This window comes from Rhamphochromis longiceps, linkage group LG3, assembly GCF_057381845.1.
Source record: "Rhamphochromis longiceps isolate RC_006_pf linkage group LG3, R_longiceps_female_GT1.1, whole genome shotgun sequence".
Classification (NCBI taxonomy): Eukaryota; Metazoa; Chordata; class Actinopteri; order Cichliformes; family Cichlidae; genus Rhamphochromis; species Rhamphochromis longiceps.
The window spans coordinates 48,636,391-48,651,586 of NC_140559.1; the positions used below are offsets into that span (position 1 = coordinate 48,636,391).

Genomic DNA, 15,196 nt, shown 5'->3' on the forward strand with positions numbered 1-15,196 from the left:
GAAAGCCAAAAACGGCGCTTCCCCCACTTCCGAACCATTGATTTATTAATGCTGAATTCTCTCACAGCTGCTCTATTCCCGTGTTGTTGCAGTATATGAATGATTAACCTCGTATTGTGGATGGATTATCTCAGTTGTTCTCCTGACTGAAGTTTGGTCCGTTTATAGCATCCTTCCATGCAATTGCATTTGTCCCTAACCACCAGAAACCCTCACGTTAACTTTTATCCAGTGGAAAAAGGTTAGCGTTCATCCTTCAGCTTCACTATGCTGATGTTATGCTAATGTAGCTGTTTTGCTAGCAATCACCTAGTACATCATTATATACCCGCTAGTCCAACTTCAGTAACCCTACAAACGTCACTGCTGTTTAGTTTTCTGTCTTCATTTATGTTGGAAGTGATAGCAGAGCTGTACGTTTTAATTTTTTCAGAAATCTCTCAGTCAGAACATGCTATATCATGTTTAGGTGGAAGCTAGCGAGCTAACTTCCTGCTAACTTCTAACTCCGATGAATTTAATAAATTCTGTTTTCATGGATGCCTGGATGTTAAACTTAATTGTTACACCTGGTAGAGCAGAACGCTGATCATTTTATTAAAGATGAAAGTCTTTAGACAGTTTTTCAACTCTCAGTGATGCCGCAGTGTTTGTTTGACTTTGGGACCTGAAGCAGACGGCGTTTTGGACCCATATTACTCTGCAAGGCTCCTGACTACAGCAGCTGCAATGCTCCAGCGGTGCACGTTCATAGCTTACCAAAGTCATACAAAATCATTATTTGACAGATTTCTGTGCGCCGTGTACTACATAAAATCGGTTTGAGGTCAGTAAGCACAACCAGAATTCATACATAAGGCGCACTGTCGATTTTTGAGAAAATTAAAGGATTTTAAGTGTGCCTTATAGTGTGTAAAATACTTTACACAGAAGAATATATTGTGATATATATCATTACCGCACATGCTTCAAATTATACCGTGATATGGATTTTAGGCCATATCGCCCAGCCCTAATGTAACATTTAAATAACAGGAAGTCGGAGCTTCTGTCTCCTAGATAGGTGTATGGGCGACAGGCAGGGTACTTCCTGGACAGGTCGCCAGTCTGTCGCAGGGCTCATACAGAGACTCGAGTAGAAAATAAAATGTTAGAAACCAAACATTTATGGCAGATTAAGCTTTTGACTCACAGGCGTGACTTTTACATACACCAACATCATTTGAAGCTTTGGCAACATTTAATATCCACCACCGTAACTGTAGCATATGAGTAACAAACCCCTTTTTTCCATCACTGTAGAAAACCACTCGTCAATACCAAGCAGCGACAGAACAGCCTCCGTCCCTGACAGAGGGGTTGGAGTCCACAGTTCCTTTCGAGCTGAAACTCATCTTTGATTTCCAGAGTCAACAGTGAGAGGCATGGATTTCCTCTGTGTTCTCCTCAGACTATTGGCGAGAGCTGAGAAAGAAAGAAAAGGCAGACAGGAGAAGAAGCTATGGCTTGTCGATTGCTGTTCTTGCGGCGGCGGCTTGCCACAGCCGCTATTCTTGGGGCTTGTTTTGCGTGGGGGTTGAGAGAGAGAGAGAGAAGAGATTTTACCACGGCGCTGCGAAATGAGAAATGACACGGTTTCCCCAAACGTGGCGCCTCATCGGCCTCTTATGGATTAGTTAAGGCTGTTATTCTAATCTGCACCCCCTTTCTTTGCTGCCTCATTATGGAACAGAGGTGCCAAGGACTCATAGGGAGAATAACATGGAGCCCTGTTACGAGTCGTTATGGAAGATAGATGATGTCTTCTTGATGGAAGTCGCTGCTGATCTGACGAGGCTGCAGGGAAGCCAAGCTCCAACCATTTGTGATGTAAGAACTTAAATCCAATCACTGAACATGTTTGACCGTGGACTGCAAGAAATATGGAGACAGCAGAACAAGATCCTATACTGAGTCAAATGCCTTTGAAGTCTGACAAATGGAAATATGATGAAAAAGAAATATCCAACACTGTATATTATACAATGAAAACCACACTGCATTACAGTTTGTGGCAGCTAGAATGGGGCATTTCTGAGTGTAGTGTACTGGAAAAAAGGGTCTTATTTCCTCTGACCTTCAACATTTAATTAATTTCAAGCCAGACAAAAATGCTACTCCAACTCCATTTCACTGTTTTCAACTTTGCAGTTGACTCATTTGAATTTGTGCACAAACAAGCACCGCTGATCACCACTTATCCTCTTAAACAGGCAGCTGCAACATGCCTAACCCTTCCTAACCATTTGTTAACAAGAATATTTCAGGAAGTGCTTAATGGAGGAACCTCACGCGCAGAGAAGGTACTCGTAATTATCTGTGACACGGGGCCATTAAGGATCATATACAAGCCACATAAAGCACCACTATTCAACCACTCCACCCCAATCAGATTAAAGGCCTTTTCAGTTAACATGTTCAAGAGCATTTCATCCACGGAAGAAAGACGATGACAAAAAAATAAATAAAAAATAAAAAATTGAGGGAACAAGTGGATCGGAGGAAATGAGACGGATGAGAAATTCTTTTTAGCCGGGAGGGTCGAGCAGTGAGGTTTGTGCGTGTGTAATGTCAAGGATGGCACAACAAGATCAGTGGTTGCCAGGACCTGAATCAGATGCCGACAAATGATTTGCTTCCAACTACCAGGATTAGCAGCAAATTATTTGTGGCCTCTCACAAAAACAGGTGATTTAGGATACATTGATGCATTCCCTTTTGCTCCCTTTCCTCATTTAAATACAGCAGAGACCATGTGTTAAAAGTATAAGATGATTTGCTGTGGTGACATGATGTTGAGAGACTACAATAAATCGAACTGGTTTAAAAGTAAGGCGTCATTCACAGGCATAGAGATCCTTAGGCGGGGGTGCGGGGCAACCACCAGCCACTGGGGAAAAATGTGTCCCTAACTGGTAGACGAGTAGTTCGTCAGGAAGTCCGCAGCTGCTAGCTGCTTGCAAAGAGGATGGTGCACTAAAACCACCTTATGATCGCTGTGGTCACTAAAAGATTGCCAACCTGTCTGCAAACACTTGCTGACCCAACAGTCAAGAGAAAATTTCAAAGAGTGGCACAGACCAGAACTGGGGACTGTCTTCAAAGTTTATATTCTGCCTCACTGCTGCAGAGAACATATTTAAACAGGCATAACTTATTCTTTGAAAGCAAAGAGTCTCCATTTATGGTTTGCGTGACACTTTTCAGTTTCACCTCTGCGCAGTGTAGCTGTGAGTTTGTGGACAAGTCAGCATCTTCTATGCAAACTACAGTTGACTGTGGCAATCTGCTAGCATCATGCACCTCTCTTCAGCTACAGTAGCGTCTACCAGCAACCTTCAGAAACCACTCGCCATCTAGTCAGGGAATACACTTTCCCCCAGCAACCTGCACTTGCCAGGGGATCACATAGGCCTGCGTGATTGGAGCCCCAAAGAGAGAGTGGAACTAAACATTTGCAACTGAAGGCAACCGGTTGGTTTTCGATAATCAGAACCAGAATAGTTTTGATTGCTTCTCTTCTCCTCTTAACTGGACAGCATCTCAATTTTACATGTCCAGAGATTATTAAGCTTTCAAATTTTATTAGTTACTGCAATGATTTTGCAGTTATCCAGAATATTTTGTCACTTATAACCAGAGATGGGCAGTAACGCGTTACTTGTAACGATTACCGATTACTTTTTCCAGGTAACGAGTAAAGTAAGGGATTACTATCGCAAAAACGGTAGATTACCGTTACTTTCCCGTAGGAACGCTGCGTTACTAAAACCGTGATTTTTTTTGCGAGAATGTCTCATGACAGTGAGGTAAGCGAGTGCGACGTTCGTGACAACAGCTGTGTGCAGATCAACAGTGGATCACATATCGATTGTGGGAGAGAGTATGAGCGTGCAGCGTTTAAAGCGTGGAAGCACTGACCTTACTTTGAGTTTGATTCCATAAAAAGTGACAAAAACATTAGCGTCCATCATGCGTGGGAAGAAAACTTATTTTTACAGCGAAAAAACCCCTAAACTTCCAAGTAAGCACCGAGTGCGCTACGACGTAATGGGAAACTCACAGAGAAACTCGCGGATTCTTCAACTGACCGCGGCACACCTGCACCAGGGTAAACCTCCGCCTACCCAACTCCTGCTTTACAGGTGAAAATAGAGCAACAGGACCTCTAGTCTTTGACTTTATTTTTCTGCTGTGTTTTACTTGCATCTATTTGAAAGAGTGAGTGTAAACACAAAAAATATTTTATTTTATGTGCTGGAATGTGCAGAAAATAGGTTTAAATGTTAAACTAATTTATTCAAGTCAGAGAATGTTGCATATAATTAAATTTTTGCTTGATGCATAAAGTTAAAAGATTAAAACTAATAAAACAAGTTAAAAAAAGAGACTTTTCCATTTGATTACATTTTGTATGATGGATTATGCAGAAAAAGTCGAATTGGGCTGAAAGATCTATCGCTTTATCACCTATTCAGGTTGTAAATCGTGTTTTTAAAAAGTAACTAATTAATTAAATCAAATCAAATCACTTTTTATTGTCACATCACATGTGCAGGCACACTGGCACAGCACATGCGAGTGAAATTCTTGTGTGCGAGCCCCACAAGCAACAGAGATGTGCAAACACAACAACACAAACGAGCAAAATACAAGAATGGCCAATTAATTACTTTTGAAAAGGATTACCTTTTGGGGGAAGTAATCAGTAATTAGTTACTGATTACTTTTTTCAAGTAACTTGACCAACGCTGGTTTTAACTTCCAATTTTCCAAATTTATCTGTATGAAAAAGTAACTCCCACCATAAAACCAAGGGAGAAAAGCATGTGTGAAAAAGCAACTTATAAATGAGCACAACTAAAAACCTGGTGAGCCATAAATCAGACGGGCAGACAGACCACATGCAAATGTGTTTATGTGCAGCTTGCTGACATCAGCAGCAGCTCTGGCCAAAACCCAAAAGCAGAGTTTTACTTCTCTCGTTTCATTACATACCAGGCTAGGCTTCACAAGTCCAAGGTGAGCAGTTGCAAGGGTACGAGCAGTAACCAGGTGTCGAGACGCTGAGAGAGAGCATGTGTGTGACTATTTTCTTCATCAACACCGTCTGAAATGTAGGCTGAAGTATAGGGGACACATCGCTGGAGCTCTACTCTTTATGCACTAGACTTGTGGGACTGCAGGTCAAAGCTGCACCACATTAGAGCTGGACATCAAGGGTAAAGAGGATAAAGGGGTTTTTTTATACCCTAGAAAGCAAAGACCAGGCACACACAGCATCAAGCACATTTCTCCTTAGGCTAATTACCCCTGATGATGGGCTAACCCTGGGCATCCCACAGGGCACTGCTGCAGTTTGGGTTTTTTGTGAGGGAAAGGCTTAATTCATTTGGAAAAATAGAAACTGTATCCAATAATTACAGACTCAGCTGTCTGATCAAGTGTCAAATATTTGAACCTTAATGAAATACTATTACAATATTCTTGAAGAAGACAGAACTGACATCATGCAGCAATATTCAGAGCCCTAAATTTTGAAAAGCTGATAAGAGAATTAAATACACTCCTACATTTATCACACCTTTAAATCTATAAAATGAGTATTGTGTTATTTAAACCTTGGAGGCTGTGCTGTTCTCTTTGCAGCTCAACTGTGTGGTATCAGTTTGCCAGGAGCTAAAAGAGCCACGATTTAGAGAAAACCTGAAATTATTTGAAATAAATGTTTCCAATGTAAGGAAAATCACTGCTAATGACTTTAAAGATAAAAATTGTCTCCAATAAATAAAATAATAACAAAATAGCCTTACAGCATCTGCAGGTAATCTCGATGCATGCATCTACAATCAGAGAAATTTAACTGGAATGGGATTCATACCAGTGGAACAACTTTGCATTCCAAAAATTATGAACGTACAAAGACCGGGGATCTTGGAATATTTGTCCCTGAACAGACAAATCAAAGATAAAGCTGTACAAAGAGTGTGTGTGACAGCCACAGAGACTAGTATCCACTGACTAACATCTGCATGTCATCAGACGCTTGATGATCAAGCCACCTGCCGCAAAGTTCAATTGAACCTGAAGTGGAAGCTTTTAGTGGGATAATGATGCCAAGCACCAAAGATTGGCTCAGAAAGAGGAAATAGTTATATGGAGTGGGCCAATCAAAGCCCAGATTTGATTTGATTACATATGGATGCAGAAAACTTTAAAATCACAACTCTGGAATCTTTTTGAATTTAATTTACATGGAGAATTGAAGAATTGAGACAAAACGGCTACAAAAGGTTATTTCAGCTCAAATGTGGCTCCTACATGGAATATTTAACCCAATACTATTATTTTTAATAAATGATATTAAAAATATCAAATCATTCTTGCAGTTGTGTTCAAATGCATTACCTTCATTTGCAATGTTCTTCCAAAGCTGATTGGAAGAACGCATCACAAGGTTCATAAAAATATCCGTGAGGTCCAAATTGCGTTCAAATACTACAGATCTATAAAAACAACTGAGACATCGCCGTGCTCCAACAAACTACAGCTTTTGTTTTTTGAAATGCTTCGGTAAACAAAACCCTGCACGCTGGTCCAGTTTGTACATTTTGTTTTTCTGTAATAAAGTAGGACTTAGTGAAATTCTTTCACTGCACTTTATTCAGGCTGGCCTATGGAAGTACATCTAATGAAAGTCCATGAATAATAGCTTCATTGTGCATTCATGTGGCGCTGGAATATTCCCATGAATTTTCTCAAGTAGACTAAACTACTTTTGGTAAGAGATGCAGCGATGTTGATGTCGTACACAAAACATGGCTACAAACAGCTGATTTTTGCACACACGAACGCAAAGTGAAAAATCATCTTTCCAACTCGGGAAAACTCAAGTTATCCAAGAAAGAGTTTAACAGCAGAGGAAACATCAGCAGCTCAAGTTCGTTTATCTCTTTATAGTCTTGAGTAGTTTTTAATTTTGCAGTGAACCGTCCATTAAAACCATGAAACTCACAAGCTTCAGTGCATCAGTCAAGCAATCTAGTTGTGTAAGCTAAAGGTGCTAACTGCTAACCTGAAGGCTTCAGGAGGAGGAGTCAAAAACACATTGATCATGTTCATGTTTTATACACAGCATGATTAGAAGATTGCAAGGACCGTCAGAGGATAACACGGTATCCCCGTCAAAGTCAAAAAGCTAATTTTTAGTCCTTTGTGCTTCATCTTGCGATCTGAATGAAATCTTTGAATGAGCATTCAAAGAGAAGTCGATGCAATTTTCTGCACCTGCCAAAACACTGCTGATTCAGTGCACAGCTGGAGGAAACCCACTGAAAATGCATTTCTTTATGTCAAACAACTAAAAGCACAACGTGCTATAAACTCACACCAACTCGTCTGTGACGCCCGTTAACTGCTGAAGCCTAATCCTGTTTTCACTAGCAGCATGTAATCACTGCACACAGTTCAAAATCATTTGTAGTGCCACGATAAGACCAGTTTCAGCTGCGAGAAGAGCCGCTAACATGTCAGATAAAAACCAAGCACGCCGTCGCTCAGCCAAAGCTCCCTCACACATCATCCGTTTCCAGCAAAGATCCACAAACCAGAGAAGTGTCATGAAATCTTAATATTGACACTGCTTTATATATTTAAAAAAAAAAAAAAAAAAAAAAACACGACTCCTTTCAGGGAAAGACATTTCTGCTCGCGCACGCAGGCTAATGGAACCGTAAATATCGGAGGGGAAGCTTTATAAGGAGCTCAAAGAGCAGCCTTCTTATCTGCTGGAGCCAAACAGAGAGCTAGAATGACTACATGATTGAGCATGCCATAAATATTGTTTTCATTAAACTGAGCAGTGTGCTGAAACCCCACTCCCCCCAAAAAACAGTGGATACTTCAGAAATGCTTTCTTTACAAAAGGGGGAAGAGAGAAGAAAAAAAAAGCAACTGGCTTATAAAGCAGCTCCCATCTACGTCCTTGCAGTGCCCCTAAAATGACAGTCGGGCAGTGTGAGGTGGCTGCTCTGTAGGAAAGCGCACTTCAAAGCAGGCCATTTCATCAGCGACCGTCAGCCTCAAGTGGAGCATGAGATAAAAAATAAAAAGGAAGGAGAAAGAAAAAGAAATCAATACTCTAGACCAGGCTTCTTCCTTCAAGCCTTGCGCTGCTCTTTGTGTTGGAACATTCAAGTCAGCACCTGAACTGTGCCCCAATTATACCTCAACCTCCTGCAGAAGAAACCTGAAAATAGATTAGCATTTTTTTTTTTTTTTAAACACATTTGAAGTTCAGCACTTTCAAATATTGTATCTAAACTACTCCAACCTCAGTACTACAGTGCAGTGAAAAGCTAAGAAGGTACAGCTACAGTGGCAACCCCTCCTCACACCCCAAAATTTCCAAAGTGAAGCAGTTGGGTGGGTTAAAAGTGTCGTCTCATGATCGTAAGGTTTCAGTAAAAGGTGGCCACTTTATTAGGTTCACTTTCAATTGCTTTAAAATGCACACGTTAACACAGCCTGCTAAAGTTTGATGCCAGACAGGTTGGTCTGGATATTTCAGAAACTGCTCTACTGGTTTCCCAACACCGCCATCTAAGGTTTAGAGAAATGTCCAAAAAGGAAAATATTGTAGTGGAGACCAGAAGAAAACAGCAAGACTGCTTTGCACTAATAGGAGGGCAACTACATCGAATAACCGCTCGTTACAACCAAGTTCTGCAGAAGAGCATCTGTGAATGAACATGTTGAATCTTGGAGCAGATTACTACAGTAGCAGGACACTGTCATCCCAGAACAGGAAACTGGGGCTACAACTCACACAAGCTTATACAGTTGGATGATAGAAGATTGTAAATGCGCGAGTCGGGGTCAGACTTGAACATGAAAGCATGGATCCATCCGGGCTTGCATGAGCAGTTCAGGCTGCTGCTGGACATTTTCGTGGCACAGCCCTTTGTACCAGTCGAGCTTGTTTGAGACGGTGGATGAACTGAGGCGCTGCACCAAGGACGAGTACTAAATAGGGAAGACTGAGCCGTTAATAACAGGTCCACTTTAAGGCTACTTCATTCCAAAATAAATCCTGTCCAATTTAATTTAGAAAAGATGAACCCTACCATTTCACTGCCAGTAAAGTTTGAGTCACCGGGCATTTAAACATTCTGCAAATCTATTTGGCTTTCTCGTGTACGTGGAGAGAATTACTACAGAAGCAGAGAGCATTAAAAGCCCGGAAATCTGCCCATCAGCAGGGAAGTGCATCATATCATTTAAACAAAGTTAAAAACTGCATATTGCTTTTTTTAAGGAAGCCTAAGTACTGAAACATTTGAGCAACTGTCAAGTGAAAAGCAAAGCAATTAGACTGGCTAGTTAATGGGGGGTCGTTTCCAGCTTAAAGCACAACAGTTTAAAACTAAACATTTCGGCATGTAGTTAATAAAACTCAGTTTCCTGTCAGACAGGAAACAGGAATGATCCAATCACAAAGCTTCATTGCCCTTCAACTTATTTATTGATGTACTGAACATGGAAAAAAAAAATAAATCCAAAAGTATCCAAACACAAAGTAAAGAACATGTACATCCTTTTAAATACTTAACAAAAAGATTCTATTCCAAAAATGCTGTGAACCAAGTCAGACTATACAACTTCAAATAAATAATCACTCTCATATTAAGAATTGAGAAAAGAGGGATGGGAGGAAACATTTCCTCATGCCAGACCTGCAGCACAGTTTCCCAAAACCAAAACCAAAAAAAAATAAAAAAATAAAATAAATAGAGAAAAAAATAAAATAAATAGAGAAAAAAAAAAAAAAAAAAAAAAAAAACATCAAGCGGTTACATAAAGGAAAAACAAAACTTATTCTCAGCAGTGGCAGGTCAGGCATGACAAATGTTGTCTCTTCCCTACAGCAGCAAGTATCACAACTCATCTAGACTTAAAGTTTAACTTGTACAAGTAACACAAAGAAGGAATAGATAAACAAGAAAAAGCAGTTGCAAAGATAATTATATAATGCATAGCACACTGCTCGTTTAAGGGGAAGCATGACTAATAATCGGTTGAAATACCAAGCAGGATGCAGGTGCAGTATTCAGTGCATCTAAGGCTCAACCAGCCTCCATTCATGTGTTTGAGATGAGCTAGATGTTGACAAACTTCTGCAACCAACTTTGCTATTGTTAATGGAACTGCTTCACCGCCCTTCCCCAAAGTGAATAAAGCAATATACACCTTTTTACGATTTTAAAGACAGGTTATATGCATTACGTATATATTTATATATAGAGATATGAGTATGAAAAAAGTAATCAAATAGTTCAAAACTGTGGTTTATATCCATTCTTTACCACATAAATATATATCTATAATGTTTATATATAAAAAAAAACCAAAACAAATGTCTATAGTTTCTTAATACCTTTTTTTTTTTTAACGAAGCAAGACTATCTACAGACCTAACAACCAACAAATCTGATGCACTAATGCTAGTCCATAGGACGACAACTCAAGTATTTCAACTGAAGAGAAACTGAAAATAAAGACCCAAAAACAAAAAAAAGACCTTACACAGTCCTGAAAAGAAAGTTGTATATAATAACACTTTTCAATGAAGTCCAAACAAAAACCAAAGTCTGCCAAGTACTCAACATAAAAAAGGACTTATTTACACAGCTCAAAGCTCAGGAGGAACCCTTCTATTTGTCACGCTAGTTGTTTTTTGATGCTGCTGCCTTCACTGGCTTGTCTTCAATCTTTCATACAAAGTATGTAAAACCCCTCATTGGTTGATATTAAGACAAAAATCAGTCTAATGATATTGTAGATACACCACAAAACACCATGAGCTCCATCTGAAGGGAATCTTAGAGGAAGAACTGATTTTTCTTTTTTCCCTTTTTTTAAATCCCCCATTTACCTTTATGATATCTCCATGTTTTTAATTTTTCATGCACTTTTTGCAGATCAACCTTTGAAGTTTTGTCCGTTTCCAAATCAGACCGGAAAGCGAGTCGCTAGCCGTAACGACCAGACGACCGAGGGGAGGGGGGGGGGGGGGGACCCACAGATGATTTTACAAATGAAACCAGCACTGCCACTGATTCTATAATCTAAAGGTAATACAAAGATCTCAAAAGGTATCTTTTACATCATAAATCTCTCCAGAAATTTCAACCACTGCAAACTTTCTTGTAAAGTTCAAAAGCTCACAAGGTGTCATATGAAGATATTTCTCAAAGTATCCAAGTCAAAATATTTTGTTCCAGGTCCAGTAAAAAGTTTCTCCAAATTTTTCTTTTTATAAAAATAGATGCTTTTAAACCCACATCAAAGAGGTTCTTAGCTCTTTGGCAAGGTACTGCTTTAAGAATCTTTTTTTTTGTCTTTTTATCTGTTAATTGTACAATAAGCAACATTATGCAGCCAACCAATAACCAACTGATATTACAGGAAACAGAATACTTACAAAATTAACAGAACCACAAATAGTTCAACGCAAGTACTTGCTAACCACCGAAGGCATAAACGCACGTGTGGCAAATCAGGACACAGAAGTACAAAGAAAAATCACTACACATAACCTTACAAGACTTACTGTTTCAAAGCAGATGTGCAACAAAATGACAAAACCTAGAGTAACATTTTAGATGGTCCATCTGTAAAGACAGCAAGAGAAGTCAACATGACAGGCATCAAGACCTGCAGGTATTTTTCTGTTTTAAAGTATAGAGAAGATTCAAAGTGTAGCAATGGGAAAAAAGAGAAGGAAAAAAAAGAGATCACATTGTTGGACGCTAAATATCGTTTTTCTTCGCAACACTGATTTACAAAGCTCTTGTTACTAATGTAGAAAGTTACGGTCAATACGCTTCCATTTTCTGTTTCCATTTTCTGGTGAGTTTTCTAGAAACAATCTGAGTTTCAGGCTTTGTGTGTTTTGTTGGTTTTGAATGACACTTGCAGAACTCTGTCCCCAAGGCGGTATCCATTCAAGCTGGCGATGGCCACAGCTGCCTCGTCGTAATTAGTCATGGTGACAAAACCAAATCCTTTGCACTTGTTTGTGTTAAAGTCGCGGATAACCTTGACGTTTGTGACAGCACCAAACGGCCCGAACATCTGCCAAAGGATGCTTTCATCTGCGTCCGGAGCCAGGTTGTAGACGAAGATGCACCAGCCAGTGCCCGCGTGCCCCGGGATGTTGATGCCAGCCAAGCTGGTCACCCCGTCAATGGCCATCGGGGAGAACCTGCTGTTAAAACACAAAAAGTAACATGGTTCAAGGCAAGAGCCAAAATGAGCACAAAACGGGCCATTTTATAAGACAGGAGATCGTACCAACAAGCCTAACAGAGTGTGACAAGTCTCTGCAGGGATCAGCTCTACCCACACATCGTGAGCCATGGATGCTTCTATGGCCATATGGTGCTAGTGCCATTCTTTCATTTCAGGAATTACATAATCAGATTTTTCACAAAACACACTTCCTTCATCTTCTGCAGCAAGTCACCTGAGCAGCAACCCTCAGAATAAATGCACAGATTCAGTCCTCGAGCTACTCCCCACACATTTAGTTTGTAGCTTCACAACTGCAAAGGAAATTATTTCCTCCAAATCAAAAACTGGCAAATCATAAAGGGAAATAAATTCTATATAAATGCGGCAGTTGCCAAGAGCATAATAACGAGGCACAGAAAGGCTCTGGCCTTCGGTAAGTGTGCTTTTGCAGATTTAAGAAACAAAATTCAAAGTGCATGAAAAGCCTATGAATTATTGCAGCAGGTGTCACACAAGATTAGCTGCTCCACTTGGCCTCTCAGGGAACATCCACTATGACAGGTGTGCTCCCAGCATCAAGGACCCACGGAGAAATTTGGCAACCAAGACGTCAGCCAACGAGCACGGCAGAGGAGAAATCGCACGTCTATTGCTGCTGGTGACGGCTCTTTGAGCTTTCAGGGAACTGGACTTCAATCACACACGAGGAAGACATTCTTATAAAACTGAACTGAGACAAACTGGTATCCCGGCGAATCCTGAAAGACGTCTGACGCAACAAAGTTTAAAACAGGACAGGGCTGTCCATAATAGATCAAGGTAAGAGTGCAAAGCTCAATACAAACGTGCAATTTTGTGCAATAGCGAGTAAGATTGTAAGAGTCTGCCCTTTGTTATGTAGACAAGCGGCGTAGACAGTGCTTTAATCTATCACATGTTGTGACATTAGCTCTAGATTAAAGCGCTCCACTGCATCACCAGCAGCTGATTTTATACAGTTTCCTTATTTCAGAGAACACGTTTAAAGGACAAATACCTAAACCCGTTTATGTTAAACACTGAGCATGGCCACTAAAGCAGTCACCTCCGTGTCCCCAAAGATACAGAGACTCTGCTTTGTTCAAACCATAAAGAGTCACCACATTTTGCCACAAACTGCACTTCAGATTCTCCAACATGGCAGCTGAGCAGACCACATGCTGCGCTTTAGTATTAACGCACTAAATACTCAATTAGATTAAAGGATATCGACCCGGTTAGCAACCTACAGACAACGCAGTCATGTTATTTATGCTTTAGAAATTGTAAACCAAACCAGAAACGATGCCACATCAGGCAGTAAGAGCGACTTAAATCAGATAAATTTAGCAGGTAGTTTTTGACATCCTCCGCTGGTCTCCCTGCCCCTCCAGCCTATGCTCTCAGCATACACAGGTCTGCCTTTAGGCATCTGCAGCAGCTGTTCAATATTTACATCATGACTTACTGTGAAGACAAACAGCCTGATTCACCCACACCAACTGAATTGTGTGTATATTTGTTGTGGATGCACAGAAAAGCATTTGCTTTGAGCAGCAGTCTCATATTGAATCAGTGCCACTTTATGCAGTGTTAACTACCTACACAATGCTGCCATAGAGCTCATAGGAAATAAACAACAAAATGTATCCCATCAGCTCCCTCACGTTAGCTCGGAATTTCCCTCAAGGATCAATTAAGGCAGACTACAGAATCTAAAACAGAAAGTCAATTTACCTTTTGACTCCGTAGGCCATGTTCAGCAGATTGTCCAACCTTAAAAAAAGCAAAACACCAACAGACAAATTAATTTTATAAGAAAGAAACTTTTCAGGAAGCTGATGAATTTTGACAGGATGACAAAGATGAGTAATGGGTCTGATACCACGATTAAAGTCTGCTGTTCCACTTAAATTTTCCCAGTCATCCTTCACAACACAGCCAACAGGAGACTTGCAGTTCATACAGAAAAAGGGTCAATTAGGCTGACAGGGTGGCAGCTTTAACAACCACTGACATCAATCAGCACACTGAAAATTAACACATTTTTTGGACTAACTTGCACAATTTGTTCATTCATTGCTCATCTCATTTCCACATTTGCCAAACATCTGTTTAAACCCGATTGTGTGGTAGGCCTACGTCTGCAACATGCCGCAAAGTCAAGAATGTAATAATGGGGATGATATATTCTGCCCAGAGTACCGACGAGCTCCGACACAGAATATTTTCACGATACTGCCAGTGAGACAATTTAAATGCTAATATCCAAAAACCTCAGAGGGTCAACAAAATCAGCTTCACTAGCAGCATTATACTTTTTTGGTGTGCCCCTTTTACCTGAAGCGTTGTGCCTGCTGTGCGAGGGGTCCTGGGTACCTTCGATTGGGTGACTGATAGAGCTGGGACAGCAGCGCCTGGCTGGTCTTTTGGCTCGGGTTGTTTGCAAACTTGACTGTAATGGGTTCGGTGGCACCAGGCGGCTTCTGACAGTTCAGACCCTTGATGGCCTCCTCAGCCTCAACTCGCCGGTCAAAACGAATGAAGCCAACTCCTCTGGAAACACCTGAGAGAGCCCAGTAACTCCAGATTAGTCATACTGAGCTTCACCCGACTGTCAAAACATGACCTAATGATCAGCCTTTTAAGTAGACTCGTTTAATGCCAATATGCCTTTTTATTCCCCTCCAATATGACTTTACCATTTTACCCAGTAGTACAGTGAACTGCTTTCAAGGTCTGTCACTACACTGTAAAGTAATTTCTTACTCCAGTTTTAAAAGCATGACCTTACAGCATGCGTGACCACAAACATGTGCTTTTTTATATTTGTATGTATTAACAG

At 40.5% G+C, this 15,196-nt stretch overlaps 1 protein-coding gene and 1 long non-coding RNA gene across 5 annotated transcripts in view; one reads left to right on the forward strand and one right to left on the reverse strand.

The window, feature by feature from the left end:
* Positions 1 to 15,196, forward strand: part of LOC146675124 (uncharacterized) — a 76,259-nt gene that overhangs the window by 16,033 nt on the left and 45,030 nt on the right. The gene's annotated exons all lie outside the window — the stretch shown is intronic.
* The window catches only part of LOC146675125 (ELAV-like protein 2), a 33,622-nt gene continuing 24,983 nt past the window's right edge, over positions 6,558 to 15,196 (reverse strand). For all 4 annotated transcript variants that reach the window (XM_085400181.1, XM_085400179.1, XM_085400182.1 and 1 more), the window contains 3 exons: positions 14,692 to 14,917; positions 14,089 to 14,127; positions 6,558 to 12,307 (listed from right to left, as the gene is read on the reverse strand). In XM_085400181.1, the coding sequence (XP_085256307.1) occupies positions 11,977 to 12,307; positions 14,089 to 14,127; positions 14,692 to 14,917 (596 nt within the window). In that variant the 3' untranslated portion in view covers positions 6,558 to 11,976. The remainder of the gene's footprint in view (positions 12,308 to 14,088; positions 14,128 to 14,691; positions 14,918 to 15,196) is intronic.